This window comes from Rhinatrema bivittatum, chromosome 12 (assembly GCF_901001135.1).
Source record: "Rhinatrema bivittatum chromosome 12, aRhiBiv1.1, whole genome shotgun sequence".
Lineage (NCBI taxonomy): Eukaryota > Metazoa > Chordata > Amphibia > Gymnophiona > Rhinatrematidae > Rhinatrema > Rhinatrema bivittatum.
In genome coordinates this window covers 32024930-32037105 of record NC_042626.1, presented here as the reverse complement: position 1 = coordinate 32037105, position 12176 = coordinate 32024930, and the positions used below count along the sequence as shown (strand labels likewise).

General features: G+C 44.1%; 1 protein-coding gene across 1 annotated transcript in view; it reads left to right on the top strand.

The window, feature by feature from the left end:
- The window catches only part of LOC115074317, a 35591-nt gene that overhangs the window by 12572 nt on the left and 10843 nt on the right, over positions 1-12176 (top strand). Inside the window, exons 4-5 of the mRNA XM_029573642.1 lie at positions 966-1119; positions 9907-10551. Of these exons, the coding sequence (XP_029429502.1) occupies positions 966-1119; positions 9907-10551 (799 nt within the window). The remainder of the gene's footprint in view (positions 1-965; positions 1120-9906; positions 10552-12176) is intronic.

Here is a 12176-nt window from a genome sequence, read left to right as displayed (position 1 = left end):
AGGGACTCCACTTATCACTGTTCTCTCTTCAGAGTAAGTTCCATTTACCACTGCTCACTAATGTCTGTCTGTCAGTCAGGTAATTTGTAATCCATTGCCAGGTTCTTATGGCCTGGATTGGTCACTGTTGGAAACAGGATGCTGGGCTTGATGGACCCTTGGTCTGACCCAGTATAGCATGTTCTTATATTCTTATCATCTTAGGAGCCACTCTTGGCCCTCTTATTTTATTCATGAGCCTCCAATGCTTTGCTTAAATCGAGGGTAAATCACATTAAGTCTTGGTTGAAGAGTAGTCTAGTAGTTAAGAGTAGTGGGCTATAAACCAGCGAAGTGAGGGTTCATAATAATACTAGTGCTCCTTGGTGACCTTAAGCAAGTTGCCTTATTCTGTATTGCCTTGGTGCAAACTTAGACTATTTACAGGTAAATGAATTGAGTCCCTGAATGTAATCTATTTCTCTAGTTACTCACTCAGATTTGTTCATTAACTGTTCCGTATCTATTTAAAATAAGAAATTTGTTTTTCTTTTTAAATAGCTGCTGTTTTAGATTGTTGTTAAATCTGTTTTTATTTAAAATTCTCCATTGTACCTATTCAGAATAGGAAATGTGCCCCTTTTTTTCATGTTTTGGCCTAAATAGGGACTGCTCCAGCATTCTCTTTGGCATCTAAAGTGGGATTTACTCTCCCTGACTAGACAGAGGAAACAGTTATCTGATCTTCTCATTCACCTCTGTTGTCACCTGTTGTAAACAAAAGTATTTGTCAGGATGGACCAGGATGAGGGGGCAGTTTTGCATTTTGCTGCATTCTGAAAATCTGCCATTTAAAAATCGTTCCCTTGCCAGGCAAATCTGGTCACGCCCTTGTTGACAGTCAAGGAGCTTGCAGGAAGCATATCCCCTTTATACTGCTGAAGCTCTGTGTATTGCAGCAAAGATCAGCAGACCTGCCACGTTGATCACGGGGCCAGGCCGCTGCATTTCGGAAAGTACAAATTCCATCCCCACGAAATGAAAAGGGAAAGAAGCAGCAGTGGAGTTTCTGTAACCTGGAGGGAGTTGTGACAACGCCCCCACCTTTCGAGAACCTGAAGTCAAGAACCACAGCTTTTGGTAAGATTTACCGTGTATGGCTGACTGGCTGACAGGAAGTTTAGAGCAGCAGTGACTGCCGCATGCCCAGTGCCTGGGAAGCAGAGGCAGCCCAGGGACTGCTTTGCAGGCAATTTTATCCTCGATTTAAAGATCACCGGTTCATCAAAGATCTGTGCAAACATTGCTTCTTATTTTTAAGCAGCAGGAAGTACGTTATCCCAACTTTGCATACATCTGTCTACATAGAGGTAGATCATGTCACTTACAGGCCAATGCAATATGGGCACATGAAAAAAAAGGCCGCTCTTGACGGAGCACCCGCTTTCCCGATGCGCGCCCATCCACCTCTCCCGGGTGTGCGATGCAGCATGCTAATGAGCCGCTGCGTTAAAAAGGAGGCACTAGGGGGAATTGTGCGTCCCTAGAGCCTCCTTGTTATCGAGCACCCAGGAGAAGTGGCTGTGCGCAGGTTAGGAAAACAGACACTCATAAATTGAACATCTGCTTTCCGAACATGACCACCATCAAGACTTTTTTTTTCCCCATTTTGCTGCTTTCTGTGGTTCTTCTGCCTTAATATTGCTTTTCTGCTTTTCTGTTCAACTTTTGGGGCTCCTCGAGACTTAACACCAACTCCGGGGCTGGCGTTAATATTTGAAGGTTAAAATGTTAGCGTCGGGCGCACGGTTATTTTTTACATCAGGGGTACTACCTATTAGCCTCATCAAGATGGTATTTAATTGTGATGGGCGCTATTAGCTACGTGCTGGTTTGGATGCGCTGATCCCCTTATTGCATCAGGGGTTATCTACGCGCATTAACCTGTGCGCGAGCCTGAGCGCACAATATTGCATTGGCGTGTTAGTCTGTACTCTGCCTTCATCACGGTTTTCAGAAAAGGTGGATAACGCAGTCAGGAGTTGTGTGTTTTGGTATTTTTGTTAGGCTCTTCCCACTTGGGAGAAGTGAGTGAAAGAGCTATTTCAGTTGCAGGTCCCAGATTGTGGAACAAAATGCCTGAAAATTTAAGACTTTGTCATGATTATACAATATTTAAGAGAGAACTTAAAACTTGACTGTTTAAATGTGCTTTTGATGCTAATTAACTGCCTGACATCCTTGTTATATCTGAATGAAAGTATGACAAAATGTTGTGTATTGTGTATTATATATTTTATTGATTTTTTTAGTTTTACTCTTTATTTTTTATTTTAAAGTTTTTTTATGATTATGTATCTGTACCTTATAAGAATATTGTTTTATTAATTTTATATATTATGAATGTAATCTATTGTAAACCACCCTATTCTACATGAAAGGATGGTATATAAATATTTGGAAGCAAATAAATAAGCAAATATTTGTAAATAAAATATAGAAACAATGATGATGTCGGCAGAAAAGGGGCACCCGTTTGTGCCTGCCAGTTGTGCTGTCCCAGGTCTTTACTCAATCTGTGGTCATCTCCCTCCCTCCATCACTAGGATTCCTTTGCTTCTATCCCATGTATGTTTGAATTTTGTCACTGTTCTGGCGCCTATAATCTCTGCCAGAAGTCTGTCCACTTCCCTCTCAGTTACAAAGTGGGTTTTTTTTTGGGGGAGTCTGTCCCTTCAATTCATAGGGCGCTCTCTTGTCTTGAGCTTGTCAGTCTATGGACAATGTACCTTCTAGAGCTTTATGGGAGTCTGCCAGCATGGTGGGAGATGGCGGAGGGGCAAACTCAAACATATTAAAAATAGACATTTTTACTTTTTTTGTAGGGAAACACATTTTGCCAATTAAAATATTCATAGTAAAAACTTGTTATGAGTGTAACCCCCACTCTGACAACTGTACTGGACACAAAGGCTCATTAGAGAGCTGCTGAGCCATCATGCATATCCAATGCTTCAATGGCAGGGGGGAATGAAGAAAAGAAGATGTATATTCAGACAACAACCAACAAGGACTAAGTTGCACGGGCTGGGTAAACAAATAAGCGTGGGAGTAGCTTGCTTGTTGTGGCAGTTACTACCCGGAACCAATCAAGCCTGATACTTCACTCTGAATACAAATACAGCGTAGCTCACTGCTTCAACGGCGGGGGGGGGGGGTTTGAAGAAAAGAGGATGTATATTCAGACAACAACCAACAAGGACTAAATTGCACAGGCTAGGTAAACAAATAAGCATGGGAGTAGCTTGCTTATTGCGGCGGTTACTACCCCAAACCAATTAGGCTTGTTACTTCACTTTGATGCAGCTCTAGCACTGCTCTCTACATCATTGGCGGGGGTGGAAGGAAATTAGAACCAAAAAGTTACCAATAAGGGCCCTGACCTCAGCGGTCAGAGTAACAGATAAGTATGAGAAAAATAAGTGTGAAAGCTTGCTGGGCAGACTGGATGGGCCATTTAGTCTTCTTCTGACATCATTTCTATGTTTCTATATTAGCAGGAGGGAAAGGCACTTGGTGCTTGCCTCCTCTGAAAATCATTGTGCCCCTCTATGCCACCCATACAGCAATTTCTAGAGGTGCCACTGTGGGGTTCTTCTGGCAGAGGGAAGGCATTCTTTACACTTCGGGGCTCTCTCTTAGGATCCAGGAACTAAACATACATCCACCACAGTTTGGGTTCAAAAATAAAAGGTAGGAATGATAATTAAATGACAGAAAAAAATATATATTTTCTCTAAGTTATATGCATAAAAAGAAATTGCAGATATTGGCAGACCAGGCTTTCAGGCTGCTCCCAGGAAACTTCCTAATATGTGAGAATCCCCTTTTAGGTGCCGAGTACTTGTGATAAAATGGGTCCTTCTCTGAATATGCAGGGTAGATTTCCATGCAGTGCAATGAGATCCTTCTCACGTTAGTGGCTCACTCCTGAGATTTCCCTGAAAATGACTCTCTGTAAAAAAAATTCTTGCTGCCTCTTCGGCTGCAGACATACACTCCCTGGAGCTAATGTCGGCTTCACAACAACATGGATCTGGAGGACTCCAGGAGAGCAAGAAACCCGTGAGGCCCCTCTTCTACTGGGGCGGGGGGAGGGCACGCTCAGTCTCAGGGCTAAGTCCAAGCAATGTCCCACTCAATCCTGGTCTGCATTCTCCAAGAATAAACCTGCAGGGCCCAAGGCACAGGGTGAAAGTCCTGCCACAGGGGGGAATCTCTGACCTTAAGTCTCTAATCTCCAATGCCAAAATAAGACACTCGGGATGGGTGTTTCAGAAGAAAATACAGTTACTGGGATAGTTTGCCAGGGGTTGTGAACTGGCACCAGACATGTCTTCACTGTAGCATCCATATAAATCCCAAGGTCAGCCTGATCTTTGCAAATGACCTTTGGTATTCAGGTCCCAGGGTACCCTTACTCTTACAGATAGGGAAAGGCTCCCAGGATTGGAATGGGGATCCCTGTAGTCTCCCCCCCCCCCAAAAAAAAAAACAACCCCAAGGTCCACAGCTATTCTCCGTGAACTCAAACCCTCTTAGTCTTTTCGGGGGGGGGGCTCCAGATGTCTTTCAAGAAATGCCCCAAGTCTTTTTTTCCCCAAAAAACTATACAAGAGCAGGGAACCACAATCTCCTTTCTTTTTCCCATCCTGGGCAAGAAGGGTGGGCACAAAACTCCCTCCCATAACAGGAAAGTCCCAACCATCTCCAAAAACTCTCAGAAGGCAGAGACACCGCATGCCAACCACTGGATATGAACTGCAACAAATAGGGTTCTCTCTCTCCCTGACCCTTGCCCCATGTCGGGGGGGAGGGGGGGGGCTTCCCTCACTGCACAACCAGGAAGAGCAGAATGAATTCCCACGTCCCTTAACCATCCAAAACAATGAGACACATTCCACTAGTACAGGGTTTGGACCCGCAGTCTGTCGCCTCAATTTCCTCCCAGCCAGCAGGACCAGGGGAACAAAGAATAAGATCCCCTCTATTCAAAACGCCAAACAAAAATCTCACACCCATCCCAGACACCAGCTGCTCTTCAGTGGGCAGGAATCCATCATTGTGGCAGCCTCGGGGAGTGCTGCGGCCCGGTGGCATGCGCCAATCCTACTTCCTTATCAAGGCTCACTCTAGGACCAGATTCCAATGGAGGCCCCTGGGACAGGGTTTCCCCCTCACCACGAATCTTTCCAAAAATTCCTGTAGAGCCCCTGGTGGCCGCTCCGAACACCGTCCCCTGGCTGGAGAACCAGGTCCCGCTACCAGAGAGAGCCCTGAAACTTCTACGCACGCACGTTTATTCAATCTCCCAGTCCTTCAGGCATCTCGCACTGGGGAATGTCTGAACAAGCCCGGTACCCGCCTCCTGTGACCTCCTCTTAGCAAGGAATGGACAGACCCCCCCTCACAGTGACAGAATAGGAGAGAGAAGATATAGGAACTATTTGATAATGACTCGTGTGTGCTTGTGTTCTCCGCTGACATATTCCAAAGTGATTAAGTACTAATGATTTATTCCAAGAACTTCTAAAATCACATCTGGGGGAGAAGAAGAGGGTGGGCTTAGCTCACCAGTCCACTATTTTTGCCATCTTTGAGCTATTCTGAAAGTGGGTCTCTGACCTGCCATGACATGAACAGCAGTAACGTAATAGATTATAACAGAAAAAAATATCTGTCCAATCCAGTCTGCCAAGTTATTCCTGTCTACACTGCCAAGGATATATCCCAGTTGCCATCCATAGAGCTTGACATCTTCTCATCTTCCTTCTCTACCCTACCATCTTGGATAGATGAGCATACAAGATCCTCTATTAAGTTCACACCCAGCACTCTTCCTTTCCCATAAGAGTCTTAACTTGAGGCTAACGGATAAGCACATTTATTACAGATTTTACATGAAAAATGACATACTGAGGTAAAAAAAAATATACTTATGTACTTTATTTAACACAACTTATAGACCGCTTTTCTAAATTATTCAAACCATCCAACAGAATGATAAAACATTTCCATCATTACACATTAATCATGGTACAATACAGCACAGGAAGGAATACTAGTAAAAAGTTCTTAGCGTATATCATTGAGGATAAACCAGGTCTTCAACTTCTTTCTAAATTTTAGCAAATAAATGTTAACTACTTTCAAAATGGCTGTGAATTCCAAAAAAGAAGTAGCTTCAAATTCTCTAAGCTTATCCACCACTACCAGATCCTCTCTGTGGGCCATTCCTGTCCTGTATCCCCTTCTTTAATCTGGCATCATCAATAAAATTTTCTATTCAAAATAAGAGCTTAACTCAATACATGCTGGAAGATTTTCATACAACAACAATTGTTTTTTCTTACCCAAGAAGGACTCAACTATCTCAAAGACCCTCTTGTCTATAATACCCAAATAGTATTTTCTTTTCTCCTGCACTATTTAACTATTTATTTGCTTCCATTCATCATCAATTTTTGTCATCTCAACCTGTTTTCCCCCATCACGTCTCCAATTGACGTCATTTATTGTTTTGATCTACCAAATCTGTACTAAACCAATGGGCATTAAATCTTTTTATCTTATTCACCCTTATCCCTACTTTCTCTTCAATGGTAAACTATCTTTAAAAATAAGTGCTACCCCCGCCCTATTTGCCCACCTTGTTACAGCTTGTTAAGGAATAGCTTTTTGGGGGCAAGCCTGAGTTCCAGAAATGGCTTCTTTGCCCATTAACCAAGTTTCCGTAATACAGATAGAATCAGCACTTTTTTCAATAATTAAATCGTGAACACAAAGCTAGTGTTTGTATAAAGATTTTACATTAAACTAACAGACAATTCAAGCGACCCTTCATCCCTTCTTTGACAGATATTTTTTAAATATCTTTTAAACGTTCAGGGGCATCCAGGTATCAAACTCTCTCTAAGCTCCTCCCCTTATATTTCTTACTTTTATATCTAGTTCCCTCCCCATATTGTCCATTCCCCATTACAACAGATGTAAGCTGTGACATAATACTGCCCACAATACCACCAAAGAATACCCTCAGATCTCCCGAAGAGCATCCCAAATAGGTGATCTTCTTAGGCTCTCAGCATTTTCAGGCAGGGCTGACATCCCCATCAAGTGAGGGGGGAAGGGGGACCAGAAGCCCGGTGTCTCGGGGCTCCCGAACGGTTTACTTGGCCGAATGGAAAGCCAAGGAATCTCAGTAATGTCCGAAGTGCCCTCTTTCAACTGCCCCTCGCGATACTAGTTACATGCACTGCTGTGGTACAAACTAGAAATCTCTGCAGCTTGAAACTCATATGGCATTAGGCCTATTGTAATATGTTCGGTGTGGGCTTGATCTTCCCATATGTATACAGCACTATCTGCCAACACTCAAGCAGTAACAACCCTACCTATGAAAAGGCAACACTGCAAATATTACACCAGACTCTAAACATCAATACACCTCCTATCAGGAAAACGAACAGGCCAAGTTATTACAGATCCCTATAGTGAAATCACATGTTAACAGAATGCTTCATTTCAGTCATGTGTGCAGAACACAGACAGAGACTCTCACTTAATACAGAATAAAGACACCATAAAGTATAAATAGAAATGTGCAGACAAAAACTGAAATGTAAACCACAATACGCCAGCTCTGTATACAGGGCAACAATGGAAAAACAGATATATCACCATTCCTCATGAAATATCAAACTATAAAATCAGACATATAAATCATTCATCATAATAGTAAAATCACACTAATAAAATACTTTCAAAACAGCTCAACAGAATATCCAATAATTAAAAACTATACTAATTCTGAAAGCTTTCCCAAATACTAATAACATATTTCAAAACAGCAGACATACCAACCACCACCCAATAATTAAAAAATAAGGATAAAAAATCCCCCACTCTCCATACCTGGGAATTTTTGATTTTCAATCTGAGCATGTCATGTATTAGTGGGGGGAGGCAATGACAGGCATACACAAACTCTCTCCTCTCTCTTACATACTCATTCTCCAACATATGCAACTCACTCAAACATATTCATAGTCACACTTACTCCCTCACATGCTCTCTCTCTCACACACAGGTTCTCTCCTCTACATGTTCTCACATACATGTGCTGTCTCCCCCACATGCTCTCTCATACATGCTCTCTCATACACACAGTACACCCATGCTCTCTTCTACATGCACTCATCTTCTACATGCACACATCTTCTCTCTCCCCCACATGCTCTCTCACATGCATATGTTCTCTCCCCACAGGCTCTCTCTTCCACATGCTCTTTCATACACTTGCTCCTTCCCTCACATGCTCTCTCCCCACATGCTTTTCTCACACGCATACATGTTCTAATAAAAACACACATGCTCGCTCTCTCCCCATATGCTCTCACACAAACAAGCACTCACATATACTCCCTCCATGGTGCAAGCAGCAGCAGCAACTTTCTTCTTGGACTCCCATGGCATCAGGAGGCCTCCTCTCTCTTCCTTGCAGAGCAGAGATGGCTCCTGTCCTTGACCACGCAGGTACTCTATTGCTGCTCCTGTCATTGACCCCGTGCCCCGACCCGACACTGCCTCCCGTAGGCCGCGTGCCTCGACCCGATACTGCCTCCCGTTGGCCGCGCGGCCCGGCCGATGCTGCTTCTCTGCAGCCGCGTGCCCCGACCCGACACTGCCTCCCGTCGGCCACGCGGCCCGGCCGATGCTGCTTCTCTGCAGCCGCGTGCCCCTCCCATCGGCCGCGCGGCCTGGCCGATGCTGCTCCTCTGCAGCGCGTGCCTCGACCCGACACTGCCTCCCGTCAGCCGCGTGCCCCGACCCGATTCTGCCTCCCATCGGCCGCGCGGCCTGGCCGATGCTGCTTCTCTGCAGCCGCGTGCCCCGACCCGACACTGCCTCCCGTCGGCCGCGCGGCCCGGCCGATGCTGCTCCTCCTCTCTTCGGCCAGGAGGGCCTTCCGACGATGCTTCTGGAAGCCAGGTGGGCCCAACCGACGGTGCCATATGTGACCCTCCCAGCTGCGACGATCGGGCATCGCCCACAACACATTTCCTCTAACCGTCCCTGAGGACGGGAAGGAGGTCCAATTGCTTGCGACCTGTAGCTGCCACCAGAATGGGGACAATGTTGTTTTTTTTCCACAATTCTGAACAGGTCCGGTGGAAGCGGTAGGTATCCTCTGGGCCTCCCCAAAGCCGTGGCGCTCCTGGCGGTGGCCTTCCACCGGCCCTGCGCTACTGGAAGGCTATCTGGTCTTATCTGTCATGTCATACAAACGTTATCACTTGCATAATATCCAAGGCAGTTAGGTTTGTTATCTACAATCTTGGTCCTCTATCCTTCAGCGTAGATGGGCATATAATTTCTGGTATTAAATCCAACACTCGGGCACCCACCTCCCTATTTCTTTTACCCATCTGACCACTACTCAGCTGGCCTCCACAACTACCACTACTAGGCTATTAAAGTCATCTACTAACCTCTCTATAAAGTAATGTCTCCTTTCAGCCTCCCACCTTTCAACTTCATATCAAGACTTCTTTCCCTTGAATTTCTTTTTTTTTTTCTATTGACTATTGCACCTTCCTGTAATTTATTGTGACATGTCATCTTCTGCTATGCTACTATGTTACTGAATTGGAACTTAACCATTCAATCCAACCCCTTTCATAACTCCCGCATTCAAAGAACCTAATTGGGTTTTGATGAAGCTCTACCCCTTTGACCTAATTATAAATTATACTGATTCATAAACAGAAATAAACATAACTCTATCAAAACTAAACTAATTCAAAGAGGTGAAAAAAAACAATTGATTATTTATTTCTCATTTCTAATTTATTATGTTCTATGCAGTAGGTGGCGAAATGGACATCACATTTTCCGGATGGAAAACAATCTTCGACGACGCCAAGAGACTAAAATCTGGCCAAGAACCCAAGAGGGGTCATGGGTACACAATGTATCATGGCACCCATAAAAACAATGCGAAGGCCATCATCTCAGCTGGCTTCAAACCATCTGGCGGTGGCACTTTAGGGCCAGGTGTGTATTGCAGCAGAGATAAGAAACATGCCATGGTGTACCCTTTTGGGTGCAGCGATTTTGACAGAGTTGTGTTCCGCCTGAAGGTTCGAGTTGGAAAGGTCAAAAAGATTGCTGGAACTGGCTTCGCCCTTCAATCGACCTGGCACCAAAATGGCTATGATACAGCCTGGCTGCCTCCCCTCGGTCGGATGGAAGAAGATTGCGTCTGGGATCCCAAAAGGATCACAGTGATTGGGATTGCCCATTGCTCTGATGCCATGACCATGACTGCACTGAGAAAATTAATTAAACACCAAAACAAGGTTCAACTAAAAAAAATCCACAAGAATACCAAGGGAAGCTGCAAGATTTGTGGACTGGAAAACAAAGGGAACCACATTATCAGAAGCTGCTGGCGATGCCAAAAGAAAATTTGCCCATTCCTAAATAAGCATGTGTGCAAGGGACGAAAGTAACAGGTCCAGAAGAAGACATCCCAGGGCCCTAGTTTCAAATGAGACGCAAACCGGGAGGAAATGGGTCCGCTGCTGGAGAGAGGGGGGCACTAACACTGCAGAATACTAAATATTAAACTAATACAAATATTTGGTATCATTGTCTTGAAGACTGCATTGGCCTAGCATCACAATAGCACTGAACCACTAGTGTCTAATATTCACAAGCATTTAGCCGGATAACTCAGAAGTTATCCAGCTAAATAAATAGTTGAGCATTTATCGGGCTAAATTCTAGCTGGATAACTTATTATCTGTCTAAAGGTTGGCCGAATAAGTTAGTAACGTTTCAGGGGTGTAACTGGGAGGAGCTGAGTTAGCCAGATAAGTTATACAGCTAAATCCGATATTCAGAATTAGCTGGATAACTTGTCCAGTTAACTCTGATCTACCTGTAGACTTGTCCTAACCTATCTGGCTAGCTAACTTTAGGATAGCCAGATGTATTCAGCATGCAGCCGTGCCACTGAATGTACCCAGGCTAACTTGCCGAGCCGCACAGCAACTAAATATGGACCTCTTCATGTTTAATAATATTTATGTAGGCCATAGCACCTTTCCCCTCCCCCTCCACACATACATGTTTTTTTGCATGCAGGAAAATTACTGTTACAAGAAATATTTGATATTCTCCAAATAATAAGAAGGGACTGTAAAACGTGTCTATGTGCATAGAGCCTTGATCTATGAGCAGGGGAAGTCTTGATGCAGAAGAGGAGAAAGTCCTTGATAGGTTAACGGCAACTTTCAAATCAACTCTAGTTGTCTAACTAGTGAGTTAGAAGGCCAGATCAGAAGGTTTGGAAATTTACTGCCACTCACTGATACTGAGTGGCCTAAATATGGCCACTCAGTATCACAAGGCAGCTGTATTTAGCTGCTCCAAAAATGAGTTTTTTGGGATGTGTGGTTGGGTCAGAGAAAAATACAAGTATATATAACATTTTCAAATATACATGCATATTTTCCCTTGCTTTAGTCATCCACAGATATAGTAAGTGCAAAATATCTGGGTACTTTTATACCCATGTAAGTTTTAGCAAATTTTCAAAGAAACGACTTGGGTACTTTCTCTGAAATCTCACTAAAACGTAAGTAGGTACTAAAGTGCCCACGATTCTTGCTGCTAGGCAGCTTGCCAAAAATGGCCACTGTTACGTCCACCTGGTTGATTCCAAATATCTTTTAAATTTAAATTTTCTCTTTAAGAAGAAAGTTAAATTACAAATTGAATCCAAGGATAGGGCAATGATACAATACATTTTTCTTTAAAAAGAAATGAGAAGTACAATTTGTTGTATTTTTACTCTGTCCTTGGCTAATATCAGTGCCATCGCCCAGTGCTCCAAAATCAGTGCCACACAGTGCTCCATCCCCACACACACTACCATCTCCCAGGAAGCTGCTGTGCACCCAGTGCCACACACACCTCTCCATCCCCACACACACTGCCATCTCCCAGGAAGCTGCTGTGCACCCAGTGCCACACACCAATCCATCCCCACACACACTGCCATTTCCCAGGAACCTGCTGTGCACCCAGTGCCACACACCAATCCATCCCCACACACTGCCATCTCCCAG